This window comes from Sparus aurata, chromosome 4 (assembly GCF_900880675.1).
Source record: "Sparus aurata chromosome 4, fSpaAur1.1, whole genome shotgun sequence".
NCBI lineage: Eukaryota > Metazoa > Chordata > Actinopteri > Spariformes > Sparidae > Sparus > Sparus aurata.
The window spans coordinates 17381266-17399179 of NC_044190.1; the positions used below are offsets into that span (position 1 = coordinate 17381266).

At 40.7% G+C, this 17914-nt stretch overlaps 1 protein-coding gene across 10 annotated transcripts in view; it reads right to left on the bottom strand.

Moving 5' to 3' along the window:
- The window catches only part of LOC115580140 (C-myc promoter-binding protein-like), an 87649-nt gene that overhangs the window by 5759 nt on the left and 63976 nt on the right, over window positions 1-17914 (bottom strand). For 2 of the 10 annotated variants that reach the window (XM_030414098.1, XM_030414096.1), the window contains 14 exons: window positions 17447-17588; window positions 14712-14840; window positions 14311-14403; window positions 12607-12726; window positions 12188-12337; window positions 10504-11702; window positions 8941-9169; window positions 8416-8519; window positions 7581-7756; window positions 7040-7207; window positions 5839-6019; window positions 5426-5680; window positions 4615-4732; window positions 3468-3494 (listed from right to left, as the gene is read on the bottom strand). In XM_030414098.1, coding sequence (XP_030269958.1) covers window positions 3468-3494; window positions 4615-4732; window positions 5426-5680; window positions 5839-6019; window positions 7040-7207; window positions 7581-7756; window positions 8416-8519; window positions 8941-9169; window positions 10504-11702; window positions 12188-12337; window positions 12607-12726; window positions 14311-14403; window positions 14712-14840; window positions 17447-17588 — 3091 coding nt within the window. The remainder of the gene's footprint in view (window positions 1-3467; window positions 3495-4614; window positions 4733-5425; window positions 5681-5838; window positions 6020-7039; window positions 7208-7580; window positions 7757-8415; window positions 8520-8940; window positions 9170-10503; window positions 11703-12187; window positions 12338-12606; window positions 12727-14310; window positions 14404-14711; window positions 14841-17446; window positions 17589-17914) is intronic. The other 8 variants (XM_030414101.1, XM_030414100.1, XM_030414104.1 and 5 more) reach the window with 6 other exon arrangements.

Genomic DNA, 17914 nt, shown 5'->3' on the forward strand with positions numbered 1-17914 from the left:
ACACACACACACACTAGTTCAGCAGTGGACTCATTACATTAGACGTATAACACTAATACAATGAGTATGGTTTTATCGAACAGGTTCTCACTCAGATGAAAAGTACTTGGGCTGGGTATCTGTACTGGTACAATGCAGTACTTCATTTGATATATACTGCGCTTTAAAAAACTATATCTGTACTGGTAAAAATGTTAAAAAGAACAGTGTATGGTGAATGGAAGCTTAGCAATGTATAAAGCAGTTATAGCCTACATTATCTGACTACAACATAACTTTTTTCCTGAAACAAAAGTATATCATGAAAATACCCCATTTATATAAAATAATGTAACCTATTATGTAGTTTTCCCTTCACACAGAGTATAATGTAACCTTTTGAAACCAAGTTTTAATCTGTATAAGCGTGACAAGCTTAATTCTTTATTACAAAATAAAAACCCTTTTAGTTTTAATCAAAGTTTCCATTCAATTCAAATTTGTTGCAAAAACATTATTCAATTATTTTGAAACTTTGATTCAGAATTCAACCAGCTAAAACTAGTTTTATCAAAGAACAATTGGAGAGCAGTAAAAATGATTAAAGCGGGAGCATGGTTTACTCATTTGTGCATTTCTTTGTCTCCATGACACTGCTGGGATCTGTATTTTTTATTATCGTAATTCTTGTTTGGTTCAAGTTAACACTTTTATTTTTGTGCTTTGTTGGTTTGATGTGTTGGTCAAATGTCTCTTCCACATTAAGTTTCTACCAAAAAAACTGAAGGACTTCCAAGTACCATATTGAGTGTTTCTCTGTCAAAACCAGTTACTTGGTTATTAGCAATTCAAAGTTAGTCTCACTAACAGCTCTGATGTGTTTCAGACTAAAAGACGTTTGTTTAACGTATTTGTGATGACGCCTTATTAGAAAGTTGTTCAATTACAATAATTAGATTATCCAAAAATACAAGAATGGCACTCAGAAGAGCGAACACCTCTATGGAGGCCAAACAGCCCAATTCAGTACTCACTCATTGATACCAGCCATCTACATACACCTGATTTTTTTCCTCACGATCCATGCATTATTCCTTAAGAAATTAACAAAAATGTTGAGAAGGGCCCTGTCTCACAATGTTAAAGAAAGTGAACAAAACATCCTGGATCTGTCCCTTTATCTGGATCTGCACCAAAAGTTTACTGGGTCTATTCTGGGTTGAGACAGATCCTCGCATACAAGTGTTTTAAATACCTTCAGTAGTTTTTGTGTAATCCTGCAACAAACCAACAAACAGAGACAGAGAAAGCATAACCTCCTTTGCGGAGGTAATTAGACACGTATTAGACTCAATAACAACAAAGGTCAGAATAGTGTTATCAGGTATTATTTGTGAGATTGTAACTAAACTCTCGCCAAAATGCAACATAGGCTTTTTTTGTGAATGTATGAGAGTCAAACCTTCGTATAAAAGCATAATTACGACGAAAGAGGCACTTTTAAGATTTACCGTATTTTCGTTTTCAAGTCAATTTCATTTTCAATGGGAGTGCTATGGGCACGATAGCATCAAAATCGCTATTTTTAAAACACTAATAAGCCTCGACACAACATGAAACTTTGCTCGCAGTATCACCAGGGTCTCTAACGTTACACATGAACCAAGCATTGAGAACATTGTTTATGTACACAGAGTTTGCTAAAAAGAAAGTTTTTGAACAACTCACCTTAGCAGTTGCTTGTTCCGCTAGCCGCCCTCATGGCAGTCTAGAAGGGTCGAACTCTGAAAGCGACGTAACCTGGAGGACAGTTAAGGTGGACCGCTTCTAAAGCTTAGTTCCATATAATTGCACGGATAATTTGTTGTTTTGTCGTTAGCGTAAAACAATATTGACCTTGAAGTTGAAAAGAGGAGCCTCATGTAAGAAACAATACTAAAATAAAAAGCCGGAAAAGTCACGTGAGATATCGCGTGGATAGTTGTTGCCAGAAACCAGTAGCAGTCCACCTTAAAGCTCCTGTTTGTAAGATGGTACTGACACTTTCAGATGGTGGCCGACCCGACCTACATCCTAAAGCGTCAGTATCTGACGAGTTGGGAAACCCAAAGCGTCAGTTTTACCATCTTACAAACAGGAGCTTTAACTCACCTCCAGGTTACGTTGCATTCTGAGATTGATACTTCTTGGCTGCCATGACGACTGGTAGCGGAACAAGCTACTGCTAAGGTGAGTTGTTAGAAAAACTTTCTTTTTAGTAAACTCTGTGTACACAAACAATGCAACAACTTAATGCTTGTGTTCATGTGTAGAGACCCTGGTGATACTACGAGCAAAGTTTCATGTTGTGTCGAGCCTTCTTAGTGTTTTAAAAATAGTGATTTTGATGCTATCGTAAAAGTGCCCATAGCATTCTCATTGAAAATGAGTTTGACCCAAAAACGAAAATACGGTAAATCTCAAAAGTGCCTCTTTCATCGTAATTATGCTTTTACACAAAGGTTTGACTCATATACATTCACAAAAGAAGCCACTGTTGCATTTTGGCGAGAGTTTCACTTTAAAACAGCGAGTGCTGAGATAAAACTAAATACAATTTACTCAAGACCTGTTCTTAAGTACAATTTTCACGATTTTACTTGAGCATTTTGATTTTCTGCTACTTTATACTTCCTCTCCAATACATTCATGATATATTTAGTTACTAGTTACTTTGCAGTTTCAGATTATTCAGTGTTTCTAGGCTGTGATGTGTTACCAATCAGATCATGTTGTTGGTGGGACATTTTGTGAGAGGATGCTGCATCAGAGTCAAAGTTGCACATTTTAAAATACATTTATTTTGTCAACAATCTGAGAGAAAAATCACTGATACCAATAATCGTAAAAAAAAAAAGGTAAAAGGTCTACCCCGAAAGTAACATAGTTGAAAGTTATGAACTAGGCTCCAGATTTCTTTACTGATCTACACATTTTTTAGGTTTAATGGTGCAACCTCATTTAGTAAAAACTGGTGGTTAGCAGGCGTTAGGAAGGGCTTTACAGCAAAACCTGGTGGCTGAAAGATGATGGAAAATCAAGCACTAAAACACAAACTGAAGGTATTCAAAATAGCAGCCCAATGCTGTTGTTTTTCTGTACCCAGCCCTGTAAGTACTACAAAAATGCCGTCTTTATAAGTTGCTGTATAAAAGTGAATGTCCATGTCAGCAAACACATTCACCAGAGATGCAAACCTACATTCAAACACAGAGCTGAGCTGCATTTGGGACAAACACGTTCCATATCAACAGTGTGAAAGTCAGATTTCACACTCATTCAAAACACTGTGATAAAACCATGAAAGGTCGAGGCTGAATTTACACAGACGACACTGTGGTGCATCAAGCAGAGAACAGACAACAGAGGGAGACAGCAGGCTTCAGACAGGACAGGACACAAACAACTGGACTCATCTGTGGGAGTCTGCAGGAGAGAAGAACACTCACTCTCTAACAACAGAGTACAATTAAGTCCTGAAAGACAGAGCAGACAGAGCCTGTTAGCACAAAGATTAGCTGCCTGCCTCCATGACTTCTTCTCCATTAAACAATCAGTTAGTACAGATGCAGCAGAGCTTAATACATAATTAAAGGAGCTCCAGTCAAAGCTCAAACAATGTGACAGAACTATGGTTTTTATATTTATTACATGTTTTTTTTGAGAGCGGTAGAGAATGGCTACTGCCATTTTTTATCTCATAGTGGACATTTATTCACATGATTCATGTGTGTCTTGATATATTTGCTAAGCCCATTTCTGTTCCAATTTTGTGAATATAAATGCTAACATAAGCTAAAAATATAGTAAGTGTGAATATCTTTTGTTTTACATACCAACTTTCGCACTGGCCAAATGCAATTACACTGTGACATGATGCACTGTTGCCCAAAAACACTTTTTTTTGAGTGTCCCCTTTGAGCGATTCGGTCGCATAATATCTGGAAAATCTAGAAGAGCAGCATGATTAAATTATTTTATCCCTATTCAAGTAACCAGGAAGTTAGCTGGCCCGGTCAATGAAAATCTCCAGTGCACAGGCTTTACAGACAGAAGCACCACTAAGCAGCTTTTCTAGGAATGAACATGGTTCCACCTCCAACGCTGTATCCAGATTTTCCTTGTTATATCCATGTCTACTCATTGCTCCACACAGATCTGAAGGGCTCATCTGCAGCCTTTTCTTACCCCTTTAGTGGACATTTTAATAAACAGTTTAATGATTTATGTGGCGTGCATGTCGATTTATTCACTTAGCCTGTTCCAACTTTTTTGGCAAAACATCTATATATGAAAATTCAATTAAAGAATATAGGCCTGTTCTCAATTATTCACAATACAAAGGATACAGATAACATACCAATTCTATATTTCATTCCACGTGTTTTGCATTATTTTCTTACTCTCAGTCTGCTCCAGCTGTATCCACACATCCTTCATGTTCACTCACATTTTTCTGTCTCTCTGGAATCATAACTTTAATTCCACTGTTTCTTCATAAAACAACAGCATACAGTATCCATGTGAGAGTAAATATCTCTATACTGCCTGATGAACTTCACAGTGATCTGTTCTGCAGAGAGTGATGTGACTCACTGTATGTGTTCCAGAGGATGTAGAGAGGCTGGATTGTGTCCTGGTGCAGCTTGAGGTTGTCCCACAGCATCTGGATCAACACATGTTTACTGTCCTCTGACATCCAGTGACGAGGAACCTAACAAGGGCCAAGATAGAGTCATTCTGCCAGTCAGAGAAAATATTAACTTTTACTATTATCCGTCATTAGGTACCATACTCTGGAACAACTTTATTTTCATCATAAAAATAGATAAATTAGTGCAGTAATGTAAACACAGTTGCAAAACGGTTTGAAATTATAAACATAATATAAATCCAGTTAAAAAAAAACAGATGTTAATAAAAATATAATTTGCACCACAAGACCCTGTATTTTAACTTACTGACTTATTATTTGACATAAGCAACAGCATTTGCCCTATTTTTCTTTTCTCTTTCATGACATTAGAGGAAATTCTTGGGTTTCGCTTTTATTGGAAGTTTACAGAGACAGAAAAAACAGGTATATGACCTGATCCCTTTAAAAAATATGATACAGACTTTGAGGTAAAGCAGTATACAACTAAAGTATAGCTGAGTCTCAAAGGCAACTTCTTTTTGATTCAGTTTTTAATAAACAAAAAAATAAACAAAAGCAGTTGAATTAGTAAAAAACTGATTCCAAAGAGCAAAGTTATGGCTTGTTTTGGAGTCTTTTTTTGCTGTTTTTTGGAAGTTTGGTGTATGAACACAATAACATCACTCTTAGTGTGATGCTGCATTACCAACTTAGGAAGCAATAATAAGAAGTATTGTTATGTACTGCTGGTTTATTTATGTGTATGTGTACCTGGGAGTCTCTGTTGCAGTGATCAGAGGTGAGGATGAGACCCGGCAGGTTGCTGGGCAGGTCCAGTCGTCTGAAATACCAGACCAGGTTCCAGTAGATAATGGGATGATGGTCCACCATGTCCGCCTCTGTTATCACCGGGTCGCCCTCGTTCTCCAGCAGACTCTCCAGCTCCTTCCACAGAACCAGTGGGCTCAGGTAGGGAACCGTCACTGGCTCGGGGTTGTGGAGCTGCCACTCCATACTCAGTGGGTCCTGGGTGGGACAAAAAATGGAGAGGTAAGATTTCTTATTGTCGGGTTGTCCAGAATACAGGCTGAGGTAGCCATATACAAACTACTAAACAGTGTTGAATAATTAAATTAGAAAATAAAGATTTTACTCCAACATAAATAATCTGTGTTGGAACACACCGTGGCTTCATTGAGACGGCTGGGCAGGCTGCCTGACGTTGGCACACAGTGGTTCAGTCGCGATGTTTCCTCCAGAGGACTAAAGACGCTGACGCTGCGGGCGATGGGTGTTCCAGGGGAGAGTGCCCCCTGCCGACGGTCTGTGGGGATGTTGATACCTTGAGCTCGGGTCGATCGAGTCCTGTGAAGACAGAGGGAGAACATTCAGCCCTTAGCAATGACACACAACTCAGTCACAACATCTAATGAAACAAAAAGAGCTATGGCTTCTTTTTTGAAGAAATCTGCAAAACTGGTTTAGTTTCACTTTGTCTTAAAGTACACACACGACAGAATCCAGATGTTTAAATCACAATATTAATATCCTGCAGAAAATACAGTAATCAAAATAATTGGCATTACGCTTTTATGAAGGGTTCATCTCTATTGCTCATACATTTCATGCCCTCATGACACACACACAAATGCAGAGCTTTGTTAGGACCAGGTGCTGCAGATAATCTCATTTAGCTCTTTTACAATTCAGATGGGATCATGTGGGTGCAGCTACAGGAGGTTCCTACTTCAAAAGCATTGTTTAATCACACAAACTGGAGCTGGCTGAATGAAGATGAGCTGGAAAAAATGCATACGGCTATACAGCACTTTTCAGAATACATGAGAACAAAAGTTATTCTTCAAGCTTTGGATTTGTGATGATGACTGTCGGCTTCATGGTTATATTAAATCCTCCTAGTTGCCTTCCCATCAGACCAAGATTTATGCTTATTTCCATACAAAAAATCTGCCAATTTCTGACTTTAAAAATAGGATATGAAGCATATTCATATTCATTTATTGCAGAAGCATTTGTTGATATATTTGTAGATCATTTCATCTCTCAGACAGCGAATAGGATCAAAATTGATGCAGTAAAAAAACAGAGATATTATGCTTTCTTTTTCACGTATTATTGTCAAAACTTGTTGCCTACTTTACCCAAAATGTAACTGAACTGGCAATAGCACAGCGTTGATCCTCTCACCTCATGCAGAGATGTGGAGCTACAGAGGTGTTGTATGCCCACTTCTTCATTTTGAAACTTGTTGTTTTCAGAGCATTTTGTTGTACAGTAAGTGTTTATTCCTTAGCACTGTCATTAAGTAAATATGGTTAGTAATTATTTTTATGAGAAGTGTGTGAAAAAAAAATTGTGATGTACCTTTTATTTCCTGAGCACTCCTGCTCACCAATCACAGGGGAGGGAGGGAAGACAGCTGTCGTAGGACAGGGGGTGGACAATGTGGACGTCCCTGTGTCCAAACCTGTGGAGGCCGAGTACGATGAGGTCATTGCCTCATCTACTGACGGGCTGCCCTTCAGGAAAAGCCTGTGGAGAGAAGAGATGAGATGAGAAGAGGGCACAAAGAGGGTCAGGGATCGCATTTACACCCAGTAAAAATTAATTATCATTTTTTGACCACAAGCCAAGGAGATGAGCTCTGATGGTTTTTCATGCTGCAGGGTCAAGTTGATGTTGAAGATGATGTCATGTTGTTCCATGCACCATAGTTTAAAATTTTGTATCAAGAAGTACTCATAGCGTGGGGAAATAAAAGAACCCCAAGAAAAAGAGAAGAAGGCTCCATGATACAGATCCGGTAAAAATCTGGTAAGAAACAATGAAAATTATTCCATTGCTCATCCTGAATGAGAATTCAATAAATGAATTAAGAAAGATACAATATAAAATCATCGTCTACCTGCCGGGTCCTCTCATGTCCCTGATCTCCACGTTGAGGAACGGAAGGAAGGGGTTTCCACAGAAGGGGCAGGTGGTGTTTAGGTTGGAGTCATCTGCCGTCCAGCCAGCCATGATCTCCTCGTCGTACACCAGGCAGTCACACGTCTTACAGCGAGAACAGCTGGAGATCAGCAGCTGGAAACACACACAGCAAGAGGCAGGAGAGCTTTAAGACCAAATATTTGAAATAACATCTACTTAAGCACTAATTCTTGGTTCTATTCTGATGTCCTTTATCTTTATACGTATACTTTACACTTTTGAAAGTATTTTCAGTATCTTCATGTCCGACAACATGCAGTCTGCTGCTTTACCCTTTAGACAACATACCTATGAAAAAAAATTTCCACTGAGGGAGAATCTTACTGATTAGCTTGCAAAGCAGTTTGTCACAATTATATGAAAGCTGTTTCTAAAACTTTTAATTCAGAGTGAAATACCATCAAAGAATTCTGTCCTGCTGACTGGCAAACATCAGCCAGCACCAACTGAGCGATAAATGAATGCCAAGAAAATTCTTAGTTGTGAAGGATTTTCCCTTTCTTATAGACAGCTGAAAAAAAAACACAAATATGAACTCACAACACTTATTTAATAAAAAGTAATAATAGAAGTGGGAAAACAAACTGCAACACCTGCTTTCTATTAGAGGCTACCAATCTTTACTTTGCTAAAAAAAAGATATTACAGTTAAAAGTAAAAAAATTCTAAATGTTTTGTATCAAACTATTTGTGTTTTCCTGACCCAGTCCTTGACAACTGTGACCCAACTGCAGAATTTCTTGAAATTTTACCTCCATGGCGTAGTTGTTAAAGATACTGGTGTTGCTGGTGTAGCGTGAAGAGCCCAGGTCCGACTTGTCTGGCAGAGGGAACCCGGGGGGTGAGATGACACCTCCTGCAGGAGCAGAATGATCAGAAACGGTAATGAAAAAAAAAAACCAAAGTAGTCAACGGGTCATCTTTTTCTTGACACATTTTTGTGGCGACATTACCCAACTTCTCTTAATGATAGCTCTACTGTTTGTTGACATATTTTAAGCTTTTTGACTTTTGAATGACTTTTTCTAATAGAGTGCTTGTCATGTTTCGTCGCTATGTCTCAATTTTCCATCAAGCAGAAGGAAAACATAAAGAAGAATTATTACTGAATTAAGAGACATTCAAATAAACCAACCCTAGAAGTGGATCAGAGAGTAAACCTCGGTTTTGACTTTGAACATATCTGAAACTAACAAGGATAATTGTTAATGTAACACTTCTTCAGCTGAAGTAAGACATTATTGGCTAAACTTTCACTGGAGCAAGGTTGCTCTCACCAGGGAGCAAAGATGTGGGTCTGCCAAGGCTGGAGCCTGGAGGGGTGCTGTCTAGTCTGCTTCGGAGGGGGCTACGTCTAGGGCTCCTGCGGGGCCCCATGGGGCCGTTCCTCAGTGGTGACACTACAGAGCTCCCCGACTCCCCACAGTACTCTTCATCCAGCAGGGAGGAGCAGTCTGGATCTCCAACACCGAGGGAGGACACACTCAGACGGTCACTGTGACCATCCTGGATGAACAGAGCAGAGCTGGGCAGGTTAATGTCATCATAGACTGCAAAGGTGTCTCATCTTCAAGTTATAATACTCACAGCTACTAGAGATCAAGTTCAGCTCTGACTTGTTACCAAGATCGCTCACATGAGGTACAAAGAAAAACTTATCTAATAAGACATTTTATACTGTAATCCCCACTCATGCATCTGACCTACAACCTTAATCACACAAACCACTCAAATCTAGAGTTATTTTGGCTGTTACTTATGATTATTTTTTTCTCAATCAATCTGCCGATTATTTTCTAGATTCCTTGGAAGTCCAAAAAAAATGGTGGGCCCTCAGCAAACGCATCTTGCATTGTAATATCCTGTTATGATGCAAAGATGCTACTTGGATCTTAAGTTTCCTTTACTGACAGACCTACTATGCAAATGTTACTCTGCTGCCATGCTCAGATTATGCAAGCAATTATTAATTAAATATCCTACATATGTATGAACACATATTGTTTTTAATCATTTCCTTTTTTTTTCAATAGCAACATGTCACAGCAAAAACAGAACCTCATGGCCATCCTAGTTTCTCTGACATGATGTCTTTAAATCTCATGTTTTGTCAGTACAAAACCAAAAGGTAATCAGTTTTAATGTATGAAAATCTTCATTGAGGCTGTTCAGAGCATTTCCTGACATTTAGACCTTCATTACATGAAGAATTGCGATCAGACGACGACTATTTGATAATCAGAATAGTTTGCCATTATTTTTCTGTCTATCGATTAATCAACAAATCATTGCAGCTCAAAGAAATATGATATGAAAACACTTTAAAAGATACAGTACTTTGCTATTTAAGCATTTTACATTCAGTCAGCCTAAAAACTGTGCTGCTTGTTCACACAGTTAGCTTGCGAGATCCCCAAACTACATTTTAGTTGGTGGGGGGTTGTTCTCATGGAATATCTTGCAAGGCAGGAGTTCAGCTCTAGCTGAGTATTTAGTTGTTGCTGATGAATCTTGGGAACAGCAACACCCCGTGAACATACTTTATCAATATAGTTGGTCAAAGGAGGCTTTTACACACCATCCATAGGAAAAATACAGTCAAATACTAAAAATGCCACAAGATGGCAGCAGCTCTCCAACTTTAGTCTCATCTTAGACTCCTGGTTATGTGAAAGCTTTATGCCCTGCACCGCAGAAATGCATTTGTTACAACCCATTTTCAGAGTATAACAATAACATTCATGTCAGAGACTCATAATTTGACTTGAATTTGAAGTGATGAATGAATGCTGGGATTTGCATTAGTAAACAAAGGTAAACTTTAATTCAAGACTCCATACCTTGGTCGGTGTGGTGTATGTGGCAAGACGAGAATACCAGCGGCTCGCCTTCTCTGCCACACCCTTTCCAGCAGAGAACACACTGGTCTTGAATACGTCAAGCGTTGGTGTGAGCAGAGTGTCCAGAGCGAAAGAGGAGGAGGAGGGTGAGGGTGATGCCAGGCTCATCATGTCCGTCCTCTCCCTGTATGGGCTGGGTCGAGGGCTGGGGCTGGGGGTGGTGCTTGAGCTGCGACAGGGAGGCGACGACCACAAACGTTGGCGTGTGATAGTTTGGGAGGGCGAGGGTGGTTGGAAGGTGCGTGAGCGTGGCATTCCAGCAGTCCTGAGGGGGGAGCTGTGGGGCAGGCTGGCTCTGCGTGGGCCAGAGACTGAGGACGGGTGGAGGAGGAGGGGGCTTGCCGGGTCCTTCAAGTCCATACTGGGTGTCCGGCTGCTCAGTGGGCTGCCCATGTGATTCATATAGAGCTCAATTTCCCTGGCCAAGTCCCTACGAGCACTCGGTGTGCTGGTTTCGTCATCATCAAGGTACTGAGTCTCACTTTCCAGCTCGGACTTTGACTCTGCTGCCAGCAGGGACAGAGGGTCGTAGCCCATCTCAATGTCTGTGCGCTTCACAGCTCCTCTGGACACATCAGTGCTCATGCCACCGTAGCTGGCACTGCGTTCAACAAGTTTCTTATGGGATTTGTTGGTCTTGTGAGAGCTTGTGGGAGGCTTGTCTAAATCCAGATCCTCCAAATCAAATATTGCCTCTGCGTTACTTCTGTCCTCATCGCTGGAGTCCTGACCTTCTGTCTCCTCTTCCTCCTCTCTGTGATCAAGACTTCTGGCAGCACTCACCTTAGCAGAAGCCCCCTCTGATCCACCCAAAGCAAGCGAGCGAGGCCTCTTATTCTTGCTGAAGTTGGCACCGGAGAGAATTCTGACATCTGCACCCAGGTGTCCTGCGATTTTCTCTGGGTCCGTTTCACCCTGGCTCATACCCAGGCCGAGGACAGTGGTGCCACTGCCACTGCTGCCCACCGTGTCACCGCTCAGCCGGCGGCTCCTCACCCCCTGCCAGTCAAGAGCCGAGCCACTGCTGGTGTTGCCAACCACGTCCTCCAGAGCACTCTTGTGTCTCCTGAGCAAACTGTTTGTCTGGACCTCACCGATCTCATCCAGGGAGGAAGTGAAAAGGAGACCTGCAACATGGCCTGAGAGAAAGGGAGGAGAACTTCTTAATCTTTTGTATAACTGTTACTAAGTGAGTTACAAAGCAGGAGTACTTATTCCGGTGATGTGATTTCAGTAAGAAACACTCAATCACTGAGCCTAAAGTTCTCCTAAAGTTCTACTGGCTGCAAACAGCAGGTGGAAAGAAAAGATTACACTTTGCAAAGATAAGCCAGCAGCCAAAAACACTTTCAGATTCTGAAAAACTAAAGTGTTTTTGATATAATGCAGCTCTCATTCTTTCCTCTGGATCCTTCTCCATAGCAACATCAGCTGAGGCTAATGGGTCCTGAAAAGTAAAAAAATGAATAAAGTGTATTTCTATTTTAATGAACACTGGGCATATGATTAAAAGATAACTTTGGAATGGGAATTTATTGTGGAGGAAAAAACTTCTCAACTCCCAGCCCTCTCCAAACTCTCCCTTTGTAAAACTGTTCAAATCTACTGGAGCCTTCTTCTTCACCTGTGCTGGCAGAGCTCTTGGGTTTACAGGATGAATCATCGAATGCACAACTGCTGCGAACAATCCCACGGGATTTGTAGTAGGAGTGAACCTCCATGTCCAGCTGCGGGAGGCAGTCTTTACTTCCTTTGGCGCTCTCCGTCTCTGACACTAGAAACACAGATATTATAATTTAAAATCAGTCTTTTTTCATGTGCACAGCTTGAAAAAAGCTGAGAAATCCATTGAAGGACAACACATGACTGAAATGCTTTGATGTTGCGAAACCAAAATGAATGAATCATCTCTGGAGGAGACAGAAAGATCAAGGCAGATGAAGGGGAATTCCTGTGTGGCTGTGAAGCTGCCAAGTCCTTATTTTTTTAGAAGGTACAGTAGATAGAAATATCAGGTGATATGAGATCAGGCAGACTACTGACAGGAGCTGCAGTCGCTCTCCTTCTTGTCATCTTTGTCAGGGGCAGAGTCCTGGGTGGTGGGGTCGCCTCTTCGAACCTCTTCTTTGGACAGTGAGTTATAACCCAAATCTGACTGATCTCCTAGAGGACAGAGAGATAAGGACACAGATGAAATTAGATGACGGGGACACGATGGAAGTCTCTGATATGAAACCACAAGATCACAGAAACACGCAACACAATGCATGGAAAATCTATGCAGAGGAGACAGCAATTTTTATCTGAATAAAGTCTCTTCAACAATGCCATTCGTGAAATCTTTCCTATTCCTATTGTGAATTGCAGCTTGGTAGGACTGTGGTAGGAGATGTGAATGAAACACACAACCCTGATTCAACGAAGTTGGGATGCTGTGTAAAACACAAATAAAACAGAATGTGATAATTTGCTAGTCCTTTTTGACATATCCTTTGTTGAAAACAGTACAAAGACAATATACGTATTGTTTTACGTATCAAAGTTAAAATATCTGCTTATTCTGAATCTGCTGCCAGCAACACGTTTCAAACAAGTTGGGACACGGACAATAAAAACACCTGTCTGGAACATTCTACAGGGTAACAGGTTCATTGGTAACAGGTGATTGTATCATGACTGGGTATGAACGGAGTATCATCAAAAGGCTCAGTCATAAGGATGGGGTGAGGTTTACCACTTTGTGAAACACATGATCGTACAAAAGAATCTTGCTACATTGGCTAAGGAAGTTCGTAATGCAATTCGTTGTTATTTACGCTTTACACAGTGACCCAAAGTTTCTGGAAATGGGGTTGTACATAAGAGAAAAAATAGAGAGGCATTTCTTCCCTTTCATCTTCGCTATTCTGGGAGGCGCAGCACAGTCGCAGGGCGATGAGAGAAAAAGCAGCTAAGCTGTGCTGAATAAAAGAATCCTCCTCAGGGCATGCAGAGATGTGCTGCTACTGTAAAGATACTCACTGCAGTTTCACAGCTGCTAATGAAGTTAACTAATAAGACTTGACTTTAGGATTAAAAAAAAAAAAAAAAAAAAACTGCCATCACTCCAGACTGACTCTTCTGTCTGTCCCTTAAACCTTCCTGTGTCTCCAGGCAACCAGCTGTCTGATGATTTGTTCTCCTCTTTCATCTTCCCGGGAACATCTTTGGTTGTCATCTCTAAATAAAGCATGAGGCGGCACAGCTCAGCTGTAATACAGTATGGACTGACTCGCAACTGACAAGTGACAAAACTCATTCCGGGACTGTAATCAATAAAAAGCACATCGAGGTCCTTCCCTCCTGCTGTGCTATCAGCCATGGTTTCCTCTCAGACTTTCTGCTCACAAGGCAAAGTCTCCTGCTGAGGTTCTGTCTCTGTGATTAAAATGATTTCTGTAATCAAAAAGAACGTGCTTCTAGGTAATTACTCGCCATAATTGACAATGACAAGTTACTCTGTTGAAGCGAGGAGCGAGAGTAAGAGAGAATCGCAAAAGAGAGATGAGCAAGAGAGGAGCAGCACGTGCCAGATAAACAGATGACATAGTGGAGGAAATGAAGAGGAGGCAAGACCACCGAGACGAAGAGAAACAGAAAAGTGTGATGATGAAAGGGCTGAAGAAGTTGGATTATAAAATACTGCAAGATAAGACAGAAAAATGCAACCAGAGAGAGACAGACAGGCAGGCTGACAGAGAGGTTTACCTGGGTGGAGGGTGGCTTCTCTGAGCTCAGAGCCCCCCCAGTGTGAGTGGGCCACCGGGGCCCTGGCGCCCACGCTGCCGCCCCCACAGCCGGCTGCATGCAAGGGCAACACAGGCAGTGCCAGAGTGAAGGGCAGGGTTAGGGACAGAGCAGAGCAGAAACCACAGCCGCAAAACCAGGGTGAGACATGGATGGACAACAGGGACAGAAGGGAGGTGGAAAAATAGGCAGCAGAGGTATGGAGGTGTAAGAGGAAGAGGGGAATGGGGAAGAGGCCGGTTGGTGAGCAGGAACAAATGAGGAAGGAGGATAAAAAATGTCATTGAGAGAGAAGAAATAGATGTAGAACAAGATGGCTGCCTGTGAAAAATTGAGTCGAGCAGCAGCCATGTTGAGTGTACCTGTGCTAGATCTATCATCAGTGGGGTCTACTTTGATGGAGTCAGTGGCGTAGGGGCCTTGCTCGGCCACGTTAGTGTCAGCAGAGCTATCCAGGCTGCCGTGACTCACAGCGTCCAGGTCGCTGCCATCTGCCCAAAGACAACAAGGCATTAAAGGAAGCCGGGCGCCATTTCTGCTCCACAAGGACTCAACTTCTCTTTTTTGAATTGCTCTTTACGTGTTGAGAAGGGGCTGACAAGAACATGATGAGTCTGTGAGCTACAGAACTTTTAATGTCATGAAGAAAATAATAATGTGTTTTTATATTTTAACATCTATGGAGAATTACTTGTCCAACCATGAATGAGTATTTACTTGTGTTTTAAAAGGGTTAAGCACATTTCAAGGAAAATCCCTCTAGAAATCAACACGTGCTTATACACACTTCACAACTAACTTAACTCAAATACCTTTTGCAGAACATTCCCTCTTTTTTTCCCACAATAAGTACCAAATTACATAATAATTTCCAGGAAACTTCAGAGGAAGGTTGGCCAGTTGTTTTCACTTCTTGTGTCGGTGTGGGAGCATTTTATTTACAACTCTTATGTGTGAGATGGGAGTGGAGTGAGAGTCATGCATTAAATGTTTTGTCATCAGTATCGTAACATGAAAATGAAGAGAAATCTAATTGTGGCTTAATGTGTGTATAGAAGAGTATGTTTTACAAGAACATTTGTCTCTGTCAAACTGAATTACCACTGAACTCAGGAGGAATGTTTAAGAGCACAATGCTTTTGACTGGTAACAGGGAGTATCTTAAAAAAGCAGGGATTAGCAGGACAGGGATACAGGGACAGGCTTGTACTGGGTGAGCAGGTGTTCAGTGGCATGCAGGGAAGTTAAATCATACATGCCGATGTGTAATCCTCCGATAATGGGTGGCTTGATTTTCTTTTCATGTATTTGTATTGTTTAGATGGTTAATATCCTTCAAATTGCTCTTCAAGTCTTTGATTATCCTCTGTTTAGATTACATTTAATGACTTATCATCATCATCAGTTGATAGCTAATGAATTTTCAAATTAAAATCATGTGGCAACGTCTGTGAAACATTACCAAACATTGCTCACCTTAGACTCAGGTTAGACTAAACTCAGTTATTTGTCTGTTATTGTCTCTGATTGTTTGTTTCTGGTGTAGTTTTGTTCATTTTGCCAACAATGAATGAAGCAAATCAATGTCAAATATTTCTCTATATTCAAGCTTTAATACATGTACTACAGATGGGTCATCATTTTCGAATACTTATACAGTCGAAAAAAGTGATTCATTTAACTATGGTTTTTTTCAGAACGAATATATATTTTCCATTAGTTTTTCTTTCCCTCTCAGGTAAAATTTATGTAGCATGGTCATGGTCTCCACATGAGGTCAGTGTATGTGCATGCCACTAGATGCTGCAGTACATACAAACAGCAGATCTTCAAATACTTGCTGAATGGTTCCCAGCAGCTATCAAATAGCATTTTTTGCTTGAAATGACAATCCCAAATGTGAACGTGTCAATCATAATCGTGAGTGGAAACCTATCTGAACTATAGAAAAAGGCACCCATGTTGTGATTATGGCATCATACAGTCCCTCCAGAAAAACGCAATTATGCGATCGCATAATTCAATGCATAATCATGCAAAGTCCGCATATTTATGCAGAGGCTGCATTTTTTCAAATACGCCGCACTTTCGCCGCATAAATTGCGGATTTCCACGCAAAATATGCGGGGCTTGCATGATTTCATAATACCCGCATTTTCATTGCAAAAAAGTCACATAAATCTCAGCAGAAAGTTGAAAAATGTTGCGTTTACTTCACACAAGAGCAGCCATTTTCCCCTGTTGCCATGGCAACGGTATGAAGTGACGTAATTACACTACGTGAACATCGTCGAAAAGCTGCAAACCCCGCGATGAAGCCATGATGAAGTCTGCAAATCAGTCTCAGTTGCCAACAAAAAATCATACTGGTTTCAAAAACCTTACAGTTGTAAGTATATTAGTAGTATGTACATTTACCTTACAGTAAGAGATTGCACTTTGTGCATTGGAAGCACTTATTTAAACAGAAGATGTCTGTTTTGTATCGCTACCTCTGTAAAACAGGAAGCACACATTTTATTTTTTTATATTTTATTTATTCATTTTTACAGAAGTTGTAGCATATTCTTTTGTAAAGCTACAGAACTTGTTTGACTCATCAATGCTTTGTAAGTTTGAGCCATGTGTTTATTAAGGTCTGAAATAAAACAAGCTGAGAACTTAAATATTCCCAGCACTTTCTGTGATGTAGTATGCTGCTTATCATAGGAAGTAATATGAAATGACTCTTTACATAAGGTAGTAGCATAGTGATAACAGGGTGTTGGGGGAATCAATTTTTTTTCTCTTTTTCATCAAACCACAGTTTTTGCAAGTTCCCGCAATTTTTGCAAGTTCCCGCGATTTTTGCAAGTTCCCGCATCGCATAAAATTGCATAAATATCCTGCATATTCCATCGCATTTTTTAAGAAAACGTGCTGCATAATCAAAGATTTTTGCCCGCAACAATCACAAAAAAACTCAGCGTTTTTCTGGAAGGACTGATCATAATACCGGGTGTCCCTAAAATATCTACATTTGTCATCGCAGGTCTGTTTAGCCAGACAACAACACAATTCCCCTTCCCACACATGCAGTGTTTTTGATCATAGTTACCTGACAGCGGGCTCTGAGTGAGGGGAGCCTGTCGTCGTAGCGCCTGTTTGAACTGCGCCACGCCCAGTACGACATTTCTGAGCTTCATCCACAGGAAGTATCCTCCTCTGGTGCTGGAGGGCCACGTGCTCTCCAACACCGCCTGGACAACAGGAGGAAGACAGAGGTGATGAAGGAGCAAGATTACGATCACAAATTACATTTAGAAAGGCTCTTATTATATTTCTTGTAGCAGTGTTGGAGTCAGTTCATTTTTAATTCATATCATAGAGAACATGGATGTTTTTCCTCTATTTCAAATTCCTTCCCCGGTGAAATGTTGTCATACTTGTCTGTTAAATTAATCAGTGTACATAAGGAGTCGGAATACTGTGAGAATAGTGAATCACAGCTCCGACTTAATTCATTCAGTTTCAACTTAACATTTTGTAGTTAGTGAACCAAAACTGACCCGATCCTGTTCATATA